Source organism: Cynocephalus volans, chromosome 2, assembly GCF_027409185.1.
Source record: "Cynocephalus volans isolate mCynVol1 chromosome 2, mCynVol1.pri, whole genome shotgun sequence".
Classification (NCBI taxonomy): Eukaryota; Metazoa; Chordata; class Mammalia; order Dermoptera; family Cynocephalidae; genus Cynocephalus; species Cynocephalus volans.
In genome coordinates, this window is record NC_084461.1 from 62,781,124 (window position 1) to 62,796,429 (window position 15,306).

Sequence of the window (15,306 nt, forward strand, 5' to 3'; positions counted from 1 at the left end):
AATACAAACATGGGCAAAAGATGTGGACAAACACTCCAATTTTTGTACTCTTTTTTAGGGTATATGATTGTCCAGTAATTACATAAAAATGCTCAACATCTTTAGTCTTCAGAAAAATGCAATTAAAACTACAATGAGATATCACTGCTCACTCATTATTAGAAATGATCTAAATTAAAGAGTCTGACAACATCTAGTACTGGTGACTATGCAGAGCAACTGGAACTTCCACGCATTGTTAATGGGAATGCAAAATGGTATAACCACTTATAGTTTGGCAACTTCTCAACTAAACACACAATTATAAAGCCCAGTAATCCCACAGTTAGGTACTTGCTCCAAAGAAATGAAAATATATGTCCATACAAAGACATTTTCATGCAGCTTTATTAATAATAGCCAAAAAGCAGAAAAAAACCAAATGTCTATAAGCAAATGGATAAACAAATTGTGGTATGATAATACAAACAAGAAATACAACTGCCCCTCAGTATCCATGGGGGCTTAGTTCCAAGTTCCTACTGCAGATACCAAAATCTGAGAATGCTCACTTCTCTGGTATAAAACTGCACAGTGTTTACATACAACTGATACAAATCTTCCCATATCATCTCTAGATTACTTATGTACATAATACCTAATACATTGTATATGCTATGCAAATAGTTGTTATACTGCATTATTTAGCAAATAATGATAATGAAAAAAGTCTGTACATGTTCCACAGACGCATTTTTTTTCTGAATATTTTCAATCCACAGTTGATTGAATCCACAGATCAGAACCCACAGAAATAGAGGGCAATAAAAAAGGAATGAAGTAATGAGACAACAATATTGATGATCTCAAAAATAAGACACCAGACACGGAAGTATATAAGACATATGCATCCATTTTTTAAGAAATTCTAGAAAAGAAAGTCTAATCTAGATGGACAGAGAGCAGATCAGTGCTTGCCTGGAGCCAGGAGTTTGAAGGCAGAGGAGGCTAGGAGATTGACAAAGTGAACTTCTGGGAACAATACAAATATTGTACATCTAGATTATGTTGTACCAAGGGTTGTCAAAAGTCATCAAAATGTACACTAAAAACAGGTATATGTTACTGTATAAAATTATCACTTTTTTATTTCAAATATTCATGAGATACAAAGCTGATTGTCCCCCCTCCTGCCTATGATGTGGGGGGCAGATTCATATTGGGGGCATACCCGTTACCAGAAATTACTTTTGTACCCTTTGTCCCCTTACAATTATCCCCCAACCACTCCCCTTCCTCCTCTCTTCTCAACTCCAGTTTGTAGCCCTAGGAATGTTCCCTCCCTCTGTTGGATCATGGGACTACTGTGGTCTTTCTTTCCTGCATTCCTTTCTCTCTTAGTTCCCACATATGAGTGAGCACATGTGGTATTTATTGCTCTGTGATTTGCTTGTTTCACTCAACATAAGTTTTTCCAGGTTCATCCATGTTGTTGCAAATGGGAGTATTTCATTCTTTTTTATGGCAGGGTAGTATTCCATACTGTATATAACACAGTTTCCTTATCTAATCATCTATTGATGGACATTTAGGTTGGTTCCATATCTTGGCTATTGTAAACAGAGCTGCAATAAACATGGGAGTGCAGATAGCTCTTCGACATGATTTCTTTTTTTTTTTTTTTTTTTTTTGTCTTTTTCGTGACTGGCACTCAGCCAGTGAGTGCACCGGCCATTCCCATATAGGATCCGAACCTGCGGCGGGAGCGTCGCTGCGCTCCCAGCGCCGCACTCTCCCGAGTGCGCCACGGGCTCAGCCCGACATGATGATTTCCATTCCTCTGGATATATATCCAGAAGAGGGATTGCTGGATCCTATGGAAGATCTATCTGTAGTTGTTTGAGAAACCTCCAAATTGTTTTCTAAAGTGGTTGTACTAACTTACATTCCCACCAACAGTGCAGTAATGTTCCCTTCTCTCCACACCCTCGTCAGCATTTGTTATTCACTGTCTTTTTGATCATAGCCAGTCTAACTGGAGTGAGGTGGTATCTCAATGTGGTTTTAATTTGCATTTCCCTGATGACTAGTGATGTTGAGCATTTTTTCATGTATCTGTTGGCCATTTGTATGTCTTCCTTTGAAAAATGTCTATTCAACTCCTTTGCCCATTTTTTAATTGGATCATTTATTTTTTTACTGTATAATTGCTTGAGTTCTATGTATATTCTGGGTATTAGTCTCTTGTCAGATACATAGTTGGCAAAAATTTTCTCCCACTCTGTAGGTTGTCAATAAAGTGGATTTTTAAAAAGCTATCCTGATAAAATTTTTTACCCACCATATTAAGAAATATCAAAAATATGTGATGAACTGTGTTGCTAAGATGTGAGAAAACATGCATTTCAAACATTGCTGGTAGAACTGTAAATTGGTACAACTTCTATGGGAGGCAATTTAGCAATAGCTATTAAACTTACAAATGCACAAGTAATTTAACCAGCAATTCCACTTTGAAGACTTTATCCCTTTAGATATACAGTAGTCACCCCTTATCCACAGAAGATACATTTCAAGGCCCTCAGTGGATGCCTGAAACCTCGGATAGTATTGAACCCAACTGCCATGCATCATGCTGTTCATGTCTTTCACCCACAAATGTAATGCCTTTTCCATCTAAACTAAGCAATTATCACTGTGGCCATAACTTTTGCAGTCTGAGGTACAACAGCAAAACTAGCACAAATTTCTGTTTCCCCCTTCACAATTTCAGGATATAAGATTTGTTCTTACTATAAATCTTAGCAACCTCAGCATACAATTTTTTTTCTTTCCTTATGAAGCTGAGAATTTTCACCTTTTCATTGAAAGGAAGCACTTTACAGCTTCTCTTTGGCATATCTGAATTGCCAGCATCACTCCTATTGTGCTTTGGGCCATTATTAAGTAAAAAAAGGGTCACTTAAGCACAAGCACTGCACCATGACAGTCGATCTGATGACTGACATGGCTACTAAGTGACTAACAGGTGGGAGCATCTACATTGTGGATCCACTGGACAAAAGGATCATTCACGTCCCGGGACAAAGAAGGATGGTGGGAGATTTCATCATGCTACTCAGAAGGGCGCATAATTTAAAATTTATCAATTGTTTATTTCTGGAATTTTCCGTTTAATATTTTCAGACCATGGTTGACCACGGGTAACTGAAACTGCAGAAAGCAAAACCACAGATAAGGGAGACTACTGTACTTATGTGAGTAAAGGGTAAACTCCATGGGAGAAAGACCTTGCTTCTATCACTCTTTTCGCACAAACCTGATAAAAATGGAATGTAAGCTACACTGGTAGGTAACATGACTTATGGTAAAAAGGACCATTGACTGGTAAACTGCCTCTGAACTGTGAAATATGAACAAATTACAAATATCTAGTGGAAATGCATATTTGTGGGCCTCCTCAAGTTCAGCATGACTTGTAGCTGGGCATTTTCCTGTTCCCCTTTTCAAACCACAAAGCTATGCCCTTGGCTTGTTACAAGAAAAGAAGTTCCCATGGGGTGACAGGACTTCTAAGTCAGGTTAGCTCACACACACACCTATGCATGGTCACTGGCACTGTTGTGGAGTAGCTGCTCAGTGAGCCGGGGTGGAGGGAGCATGACAAAGATGGTCACTGATAGACATGTGGCACGAGGGAGAAATCAATCTGTGATTTTAAGCCACTAAGTTTTTGTTGTTGTTGTTGCTGCTGTTTTACCATAGCATATGACAAAAGCTGGCGATATTAATTAATATACGTATGGTCTCTGCCCCCAGTCCCAGGCACAGAGCTCCTATAATCTCTGTCATTTCCTCAGTGGTAGAGATGCCAGGAGAATTTTTTTGTTCTGGTGTTTGGTCTCTGCCCAGGTTCCTGACACAGATCTCCTAACACCCTTCTAGACAGGAATGCCAGGAGCATCTTTTGTTCTAATATTTGGTCTTTGACCCCAATTCCTAACACAGCTCCTAATTCCCTTTGAATTTCCTGAGTGACAGTAGTGTCTTTTGTTCTAATGAGGTGACTCTTGGTGGGCTACTGAATGGGGCTGGTCACAGACAGATCAAACCATGATCATAAGCTTGGACCTTTCTGTCCCAACCCCCATTCTCTGGAGATGGGAGGGCAGCTGAAGACTGAGTTAATAATCAATCATGCCTATGTGATGACATTTCATAAAAATCCCTTAACTATGGGGTTCAGACAACTTCCAGACTGATGAACACATCCAAGTGCCAGGAAGGTGGTACACCCCAACTCCAATGGGGAACTCCGACCTCAGGATCCTTCCAGACCTCACCCTATGAATCTCTTCATCTGACTGTTCATCTGTATCCTTTACTATAATCTTTATTAATAAACCAGTAAACAGAAGTAAAATGTTTCCCTGAATTCTGAGAGTCACTCTAGCAAATTAATTGAACCTCAGGAGGGTGTAATGGGAGCCCCGACTTATAGCCAGTGAGTCAGATGTATAGCTGACAACCTACTACTTGTGATTGGCATCTAATGTGGGGGCAGCCTGTGGAACTGAGCCCTAAACCTGTGGGATCTCCAGGTAGATAGTGTCAGAATTGAATTGAATTAGAAGATACCAAGCTGGTGTCCAATAGAGAATTGCTTGCTTAGTGTGTGGGGAAAAACCCCCACATGTGTAGTGTCAGAATTGTTGTGCTGAGTGGTGGGACAGTGGAGAGAAAAAACAGTTGTTTTTTTTTTTTTCACTGTACCCTAGCCTCTTCTGGCAGAAATAACAATAGACTAGAGACAACATCCATCAATAGTTATGGTATAACCATTTGAACCATACTATGTTAAAAAAAAAAAAAAAAAAAGGAATGGCCCATATCATGTTTAAAAAAAAATAAGAAAGCTCTGTATACATTGATGTGGAATAAAATATATTAAGTGAGTAAAATGATTTAATGTATAAAGTATAACATTTGTACAGAAAAGGAAGAAAAAAGAAAATATATACATTTTGTTTGCATAAACATATACTATGTCTGGAATGATATATAATAAACTGATAACATTATTTGCCTCAGGAATAGAAACTGGCTGAGGGGACAAAATGGGAGATTTCTTACTGAAACTTTTCTATATCTTTTGAATTTTGTGATTGTACTACCTGTTCACTGGAAATAATTCTGTATTAATAATACCAAAATGTAACCAAAATAAATATTTTTAAAATATTAAAATTAAAATAATAATTATTATAAATATTTATTATATTTATTTATTATGTTGTCATTTAATAGTATCATTACATTTTAAATTTTTAAAAATGAATATAAAACAAGTTATTATTAAATTAAAAATAAGATGGATATGGTAGATAAACAAAGGTAGGTTCTGGACATGTGACAAGAATATTTTAGCTTTACTGACGCTCACTTATGCAAAGTGCCCCCATTTTCTGTTAACACCTGTTTCAACTTGCACCATATCATTCAAGATAAAATTTAAGTTAGTAATCGTAGCAGGCATTCACAAAATTTTTTTTTTTAAACTGGTGAAAAGTCAGGGACTCTGTTTTGAGGCAGAAATCATTCACCATGCAAAATTACACAATAAATGAGTTAAAGAGAACATGGGCCTTTTTTATACCATGTCTCTAGGTATGCATGCTATAGTACTGTGTAAAACAACTTCCTATACTTAGTAATCATCTACTCTAGCCTGAGACCAAGACCTTCTATACTTGGTACTCATTATGCATTTTGGAATGAACAAATTATCTTTTTTTTAAAGCTTGCAATGTAAAACACTACAGTCTTTCCTGAAATATTCAAAAACATTATTGGAAACAAGTAAAGGTCATCAGAGAACTATTAACTGATTTGAAGGAGAAAAATCAATGAAAATCCAAGCCCTTCAAATCTAATAAGCACTGCACACTTTCAGGAGAGTCAGGTGATAGCCAGAAACAAAGTGATGGAGAGGCCACGTAGTCTGAAATAGGACTACAAAAATTTCTGTTCTCAATATATTCCTTCAATTATTTTCACATTTCAGAGAGTCTTATTCACAAAATTATACAGATGACATCAGTAAAAAATTTTCAGGGAATCCCCCACCTGAAATGAAGGAAAAATAGAGTTCAAGCCCACCAAAACTTTATACGGAGACAGAAATTAGCTGATACTCATCTGTAATTCATTTGGTATTCAATTTATTTATCATTAGAATCCTAGAAAAGGGTAAGTATTAAGGGATTCTGCCGACAGTGGATGTCTTTGCATTCTTTGCCAAATGCAGTAAAGCAGTAACTAGGGTAATCCATTTTAGGATTATCCAAGGGCATGCAATATCCATCTCACTCTCATGTATGGGTCTACAGAGAAAATATGATTCAATGTGGGTACGCAAAACTGAACTTGGTTCCTGTTTTCTGGATCACTTTTGATATTAAAGGGAGGAGAACTCAGAATAAAAATACATTTTCAGTGAAAATAAACATCTAGTGTTAGACTGAAATCGATAGTAAATTATATTTTATAAGTTTCCAAATTAATTACTTTCTGGGATTAAATCTTACTTCATCAAGAAAAAAGTAGTTGTATGGGCTTTACACAAATGCAAAAATAAATCCTCTAAAGGTTTTTTAAACATCACCAAATGGTATAGCCATACAATGGAATACTAAACAGCAATGAAAATGAATAGAGCTACATGAATCCACACGAATGAATTTCATAAACCTAAAGATGAATAACGAAAGTAAAATGCAGAAGAATTCATATAGTACATATAGTTTCCAAATATATAAAACAATATAGTTTGAGAATACATACATATGTACTAAAAGTCTAATAAATGCATGGTAAACATAAATGCCAAATTGAGGACAGTACATATCTCTGGGAAGGGAGTGAGTCTAAAGTGGGTTGTAGTACACAGGAGGCTTCAAATGTATTGACAACGATCCATTTCTCAGGGACGGTACCTGAGTATTTATATTATTCTTTATACTTTTTTGTATGTCTGAAATTTCTTTCTTCTTTTTAACTTAAAAGACAACCCAAAGAAAAAATTGTCAAAGGATCTGCATAGATGTTTCTCCAAAGAAGATACACGAATGGCCAATAAGCACATGAAAAGATGCTTAACATAAAACACAGATCAAAACTACAATGAGATGCCACATTGCATCCACTAAGATGGCTATAATCAAAAATACAGATAATAACAAACATTGGCGAAGATGTAGAGAAACTGCAACTTTCACACATTGCTTATGGGAATGTAAAATGGTGCAATCACTTTGGAACAACATGTGTTATATCCATACGATGGAATATTATTCAGTCATAAAAAGAAATGGAGTATTAATTTGTGCTGCAACAGGGATGAACCTTAAAAACATTATGCTAAGTGAAAGAAGTCAGACACAAACGGCCACATTCGGTATACTTCCATTTATATGAAATGTCCAGAATGGGTAAATCTATAGAGACATAAAATAGATTAGTGGTTGCCAGAGGATGGAGGAAGGGAGAAATGGAGAGTGACTGCTAACTGGTACAAGATTTCTTTTGGGGGTAATGGGAATGTTCTGGAAGTAGTGGTTATAGTTGCATAACTATGAACATACTAAAAACAACTAAATTATACACTTTAACAAAGCAAACTTTATGGTATCGGTGAATTATATCAAAAATTTTTTTAAAGGCTACCACACCCCCTAAAAAAGCCATATACATGAGGTAAGGGCACATTTACAAAACTGAACCCTAAACAGCTAAGATTCCAAATTTATTAAATATCGATATATATATATACACACACACACACACAGACACACACACACTTACAATTTTCTAGAAAAACAAAATCAGAAGTGACACTGAGACAAGTTTAACATTTTTTTAACTTAGTCCATTTACCTGTGTACATGAGAGAAGACAGAGGATACCGCAAGCCAAGTGCATCTTCCGTAAAGGAATCAACAAAGTCCTCCAGCATATGAAGCCCAAAATCTTTGCCTCGATATTTCTTTCTTACAAACATTGTGTCAAGAACCGGCAGTTGGTAACTTTGGGTAAGAAATGAGGCACATAGGCTTCCTGTAGTAATAAGAACAGAAACCCAACCGTTTTTCACACTAAAATATATACACGTTTAGCAAACATGAGTTAATGGTCTTTCTGAAAATGTTTAGTTCGTTTCCTACAACAAGAAGAGTGTTAAAGAAATGTATAAATTCTATAATATAAAGTGTTTTCCAGCTGCTATTACATGACATAATGTATACATGTGATAACAAGAAGAGCTATGTATTTTATGTTTGCCAACAATATCATCTAATGGAGGACAAACAGTTCATTACCATTTTCTGAAATATATACCTGACTACATATACTATCACTGTCTATAGGCTTATACAACTTGAAAACTCAACTATCAAAATTTCAAATTCAAATAATATTTGATGACTACATATAGTTTGTAATACATGAAGTATGTAATTCCAACCTTAGTACCTGAACATTCATCTTTTCCCTTGACTTTTTTCTTAGTGAGTACTAAGTCTCAGTGAGTACTTAGTGAGTACATTTTTACTGACTTGATGGTAAAGAAGTGAAATTGTTCTCCAAATTTTTAAAGACTAATTGGAAACATTTGTCTTAGAAATGACTAAGTCAGCAAACTTCTTTGCTGTGATATGATTCTAAATATATCTTATATGTGTAAGGTTGAACAGGAGAAATAATTTATAGTGTCTAAATATGTCTCAACTTATTATGCAGCTATGCTGATTTGGTTTTTAAGAAGCCTGCTGTATATCTGGGTTCTGGCCACCCACACAGATGTATTAGCTCCTTTAACATGTCTTAAGATAGTTTACAAGTTGAGAGCACATGGTAGGGTTTCCCACTTTCTATTAACTTTAGAGTCAATTCATACTTATCAATCAATATTCTACCTTTTTTTGCTTCAAAATAATTTATTATTTTTAAGATCACCCATATGATTTTGGATAAATCTAATATGAGGGCACGTTAAAAAGTTCACGGAGGACTAGCTGGTTAGCTCAGCTGGTTAGAGCGCAGTCTTATAACACCAAGATCGTGAGTTTGGAGACCCATACCTGCCAGCTATCAAAAACAAAAAAACAAAAAACAAAAGGTTCATGGAAAAATGTTATTAAAAGATAATACAAATCCTCCCACGAAATTTTTGAAGACCCCCTCATAATACAGTTCAAACAAGAAACCAACTTTCAGATAACAAACATCTCACAAGTCAACTTCTATCAATCATATCATTTAATGAGTTCATCAATATAACAAAGGCTTTTTTCCAGTTTAACCAAATAATATGAATTATTTATGACTTAATTGGAGAACTTCAGTAACTTTTTGCAGTAGTCTCCAAGACTATCAACCAATTTAAATTTAGAGTAGGTAATACACTTTATTATATACTTAGATCTTGATTACTGACATGCAGTTAGGATATTTCTAAGGGTCTAATTTTCTTGTGAATCTAACAAGTAGTCTAACCAACAAGCTAATGTGAGCATTATCAGTTTCTAATACCTTGAAATCTGGGTTTTCTCATAGTAACTATAGACATGATTATGAAATTAAAAGAAACATAAGTGGTGGCAGTTCAAGTTTGAAGTACAAAGCAAAAATGAATCAGAAGAGAAAGCACTATCAGCTCTAATTCTCAATATGAAGTCTGAGGATCTATGGTCATTTACTATTGTGCATGCTTCAGGTGCCTTACTAAACAATACTAATTATATGAAGGAAATTTCCCATGAATTGAATTTCTTCTGTTCTCACAGAAACATTCTTTCTAGTAGAGAAAAGGGAAATTCCAGCACCTAAAAGCAATGTTAAAAGTACTGTTCGTGAAGTTTAAAGTTCTACTATTTACCTGCTATGTATATGTTCATTTTAAAATATCATACTGGTTCTCTTCTTTTGCATACACCTTAAATACTTCTACTCTCCAGGGTGTGACTTGTATACAAATGGGATCAAATAAAGGACAGAAAAGGTTCCCATGTTACCAGAGATTCTTAAGATACATCAATAGCTGCACACAGCAGCATAATTACATAGTAAAGCAAAAACCACAACTTGCTGCCTTAGGTGAAGTTTTCACTAAACTTATTAACTCAAAGTGATCAAATTCAGCATTGCACATGGCAGATTGCATGTTTACATTCCTCAAAGTTTTCATCTTTGGCCTTATTCTCTTTCTATATGCTTTCTCTGGGTAATCTTATCTACTCCCAAGGCTTCTGCCATTTATCCAAATGCTGTTGACCACTAATGTCTACCTTTAACTTCTGTAACACATGAGAGTAAGATTAAGACTGGAAGAGTTCATATAAATGTAAATAAACCAAAAGCCACATGATTATCTCAATAGTCAGAGAAAAAGCATTTGACAAAATCCATACCTTTCATGATAAAAATACTCAACTTCCTCAACCTGATAAAGAGCATCTACAAAAACCAACAGCCAGTATTATATTTAATGATGAAGGACTGTACATTTCCCCTAAGATCAGGAACAAGGATGTTCACTCTCACCAGTTCTATTCAACATCGCGCTGGAGATTCTAGCCAGGGCAAATAGGCAAGAAAAAGAAATAAAAAGCATCCAGATAGGAAAGCAAGATGTAAAACTATCTCTATTTGCAAATGACCTGACTTGCATATGGAAGATCTTAAGGAATCCACTAAAAAACTATTAAAACTAATAAAGAAATTCAGCAAGAATAAAAGATTAACATACAAAAATCAATTGTATTTCTATGTATCAGCAATGAACAATCCAAAAATAAAATTAAGAAAAAATTTCATTTAAAATAGCAGCAAAAAACAAGAAAACACTTAGGAATAAATTTAACATAAGAAATGCAAAACTTGGGGCCGAGCCCGTGGCGCACTTGGTAGAGTGCTGCGCTGGCAGCGCGGCGACGCTCCCGCCGCGGGTTCGGATCCTATATAGGACTGACCGGTGTACTCACTGGCTGAGTGCCGGTCACGAAAAAACGACAAAAAAAAAAAAAAAAAAGAAATGCAAAACTTGTACATTAAAAACTACAAACATTGCTAAATGAAATTTAAAAGCACCTAAATAAGTAGAAAGACATCTCATGCTTGTGGATGTGAAGACTTAATACAAGCACTGTTAAGATGTCAATACTCCCAAAACTGACCTACAGATTCCAAATCCCAGCTGGATTTTTTGCAGAAATTCACAAGCTGATCCTAAAATTTATATGAAAATGAAAAGGACCCCAAATAGCTAAAATATTTTTGACAAAGAAATATGTTGGAGGACTCACACTTCCCAATTTCAAAACACTACACAGCTACAGTAATCAAGAGAGCATGGTATTGGCATGAGAACAGATAAAAGAAATCACTGGAATAGAACTGAGGGTCTAGAAACAAACCCTCATATTTATGGTTAAATGATTTTCAACAGGGGTGGCAAGAAAATTCTACGGGGAAAAAATAGTCTTTTCAGTGAATGGTGCTGAGACACATATGCAAGAAGGATGTTGGGCCTCTACTTCACATCATGTACAAAAGTTAACTGCAAATGGGTCAGAAACCTAAATGCACGAGCTAAAATTATAATACTCTTAGAATACAGGCATAAAACTTTATCAACTTGGGTTAGGCAAAGCTTTCTTAAAACACCAAAAGCACAAGTGACAAAAGAAAAAGTAGATAAACTGGTCTTCATCAAAATTAAACACTTCTGTACTTCAAAGGACACCATCGAGAAAATGAAGACAACCCACAGAATGGGAGAAAATATTTCCAAATTGTATATCTGATAAGGGACTTGTATCCAAAATATACAAAGAACTCTTACAACTCAAAAAGAAAAAGAACCCACACAGAGTAAATTAGTGGATTCCAGGGGCTGTGGGGTAAAGGAAATGGGAAGTGACTACTAATGAGTTTAGGGATTCTTTATGTGGTGATAAAAATGTTCTGGAATTAGAGAATGATGATGGTTGCACAACTACGTGAACATAATATAAACCGCTGAATTAACTCTTAACCCTGCCATCTCTCCAGCACCCCTGCACCCAGTTTTCCACACAGCTGTCAGTTATCTTTTTAAAAGGCAAATCAAATCATTTTACTCTCATCTTCAAAACCCTTCAACGGTTTGTCATCACCCAAAGAATAAAATTCAACCTTTCTTTGGCCTACAAGACCTTTCAGTGTACAGCCCCTGCCTCTCTCCAAACCCATATCACTCCCTCTGCTCTAGCCACACCGGCTTTCTTGCTGTGTCCCAAACATCCCAAGCTTGTTTCTGCCTCAGGGTTTCTGCATTTTCAGTTCTTTGTCTGAAAATCTCTTCTCCTCAAACTCCACATATATTGCATTATTTCACCACTTTGTTCAGAGAGGTTTCCCCTAACCGTTCTATTTAAAATAGTCCTCCCCCCATACACACACTCTGTTCTTTTAATCTACTTTAGTTTTCTTCATAGCACCTAACAGCATCTCTTCTTGTCTATTCACTGCTATCTCTTCCTCTAAAATGTAAGTTCCATGAGGATGGAGCTTACAAAATTGTTGTTACTCTCCCTCTTGCTGTTTCTCCTACTCTCTTCCCTTACTCCTCCCACCTTCCCTCTCCATATGGCACTTAAAAGTAACTTCTGAATAAATACATACATTTCAATGATACCACTCAGGAGCGATGTACAGAATTCAAGAGCAGATATTCTGCCACAATTCAGTGGCTTCCTCTTCTCATGCAATCACTACTTACTTCTTCTTTGTCTACCCGGGAAAGTCTTTCCTCACCTTCGTGAAACCCAGCTCAACACCTGATGAAGGCATCAGTGTGTGACTGTCTCCACAGAAGACACATAAAGTGAATGGCAAACAAATAATGTGATTATCTATAGATGAGAGATCTTGTCATATACCACTAGATAGTACAACCTCACTATAGTCTTCATACTTTATAGATCAGTTAAGGTAATGCTAGCTGTTATAACAAACCAAACCTGGAAAGCTTAACATAATAAAAGTTCCATTTTTGCTTACAGAACATCCCACATAGGTGTTCCTCGGGAGTAGATGGCTTTCTGCCTCCCAATCATCCAGGAACTGTTTCAGTTACCTATTGCTGCCTTACAAAACAGCCCAAAATGTATGGGTTTAAAATAAAACAAGTTTATTTACTATTTGTCACAATGCTCACGTGGTATCACCTAGGGCACTGGAAAGGCTAAAGGTCCGCACAGCCTCACTCCCATAGCAGGCAGCTGTGGTGGCTGCCAACTGAGAGCACAGCTGGGCTTGTCAGCCAGAGCCTCAGTTCCCTTCAACGGAGCTGTCTAGGCTCCCTCACCACGCAGTGGTCTTGAGGGAGTCATATTTCTTACATGGTTACTAGCTCCTAAGAGTAAGAGTGCCAGAGTGCAAACTGCCAGCCTTCTTAAGGTTCAGCACAGTGTTATGTGTCCTGCCTTCTTGTTAAAGCACGTTACAGGGCCAGCCCAGATTCAAGCAGGCTATAGGAGGATGTAAGCACCAGGAAGCGTGGTTCACAGGGGGCCACCAAAGAAAGAGACTACCACAGGAACCCACATGTCTTCTATCTCATGGCTGCCCCATCCCCTATGTCTCCAAAATCCTTCCTCTTCATTCAGCCCACAGATGTGGAAAAAGAATGCATCTTAAGCACTTTGACCCAAAGTCACTCACGTCATTTCTTTCACTACTTTGTCATAGTTGTGAGAGTAACTGGAAAATATAATCTGACTGGACAGCAGCTGGCCAATGATTAGACTACAGAAAAGGAAGCACAAATATCTGGTGGACAGCGAGTAGCCTCACGTAACCTTCCTCTTCCTCTCATCTCCCAGCAGATTAACATTTCGTTTTTTTAACTTTCAGGAAATCAATGATCACATCTCAGGAGAGGGTACCTTTTGCTGGCATTCTGCCGACAGTTACATTTGGTTACCTCAGGCTGTTTACAGTAACGTATGCTCACAGCGATAAACACTTACACATACCCACTTTACACGACAGTTCGGGCGGATCTCATCCACACTGTAAAATGACATCGACATCTGGGGCCCACATGAATACCCACACCTCTTCCACGTGCTTACATTTCTAACTATCCATCTCTACTTACACAGCCCACAGGAACACTGAACTTCCCACGTCAATTTGAACTGAAGCATTACCAAATCTACTCCCTCTTCGGTATTCCCAATCTTAGTTAACAGCCTTGCACCAATACCTAGGTACACCTGCCAAACCACCCAGATTCATCACGGGATGCTCCCCTCTGTCCCTACAACGCAGGAAATGGAGTCATCACACTGTCTTCCTAAAAATCTCCCTCAAATCCTTTTCCTTCTCCATTCTTACTGCCTCTTTCCTTTTTTCGCTTTTTTTTTTCTTTTGGTCCTTCTTTCACCTGGACTACTAAAATAGCCCTTTTAATTAACTTTGCTGACTTCAAAATACAATCTTCCTACCCAGCATCCAAGTGCTGCAAAAATTATGTCCCTAAAATATTTAATCATGTTACTCCTACATAAATTCTTTGAAAGCTTCCTGGGCAATAAAACACATGGCATTTAAGACTCTTCGCAATCGGACCTCCATCTTCACCCCTCTTATTTTTAATCCCACCCGTTTATTCAGGGTGGAGTTCCAAATACACCCTGAACTTTCATGACTCTGAGCCTTCTTTCATATATTTACTTTCCATTTGTATACTTACTACAAATGTTCTTTCCCTGCTTACCCTTCAAAGCTACTTTTAAATATCACTTTCTCAGTGACACCTTCCACCATGCAAAATTAACTACTCACTCTTCAATGACTGCTATTATTGATCTGCACATATGAGGGTACTTCAAAAAATTCACAGAAAGATTCAGTGTCTTTTAATTCTATTTTTCCACAAAGTTTTTGAAGTATCCTTGTACATTACTTATCAAAGTGAATTATGATCAGATGTTTACCAACTATTGTTTTTTGTCTCACCCACTAGATTTTTGATGGCTGAATCTTTGTGTCTCGACTAAGTCAGCCCTATCTCCCCAATAAACAGAACCTTTATTGGAAAGCACGTGATTTTTGGATAGCTAGAACTTCACCTGACCAAACCAGGCATTTCATTTCCGATACAAATTTCAGGTAGCCACAGAATAGTATGAGATTCTCACAGGCCTTTGCTCATTTCCCTAAGAAAAGTTTCATACCCAGACAGACTCAAGTCCCTAAAATATAACTGCAATCCTCCAA

General features: G+C 36.9%; 1 protein-coding gene across 2 annotated transcripts in view; it reads right to left on the reverse strand.

Moving 5' to 3' along the window:
- Window positions 1–15,306, reverse strand: part of FAM169A (family with sequence similarity 169 member A) — a 48,480-nt gene that overhangs the window by 15,318 nt on the left and 17,856 nt on the right. For both annotated transcript variants that reach the window (XM_063088198.1, XM_063088197.1), the window contains one exon: window positions 7,915–8,094. In XM_063088198.1, the coding sequence (XP_062944268.1) occupies window positions 7,915–8,094 (180 nt within the window). The remainder of the gene's footprint in view (window positions 1–7,914; window positions 8,095–15,306) is intronic.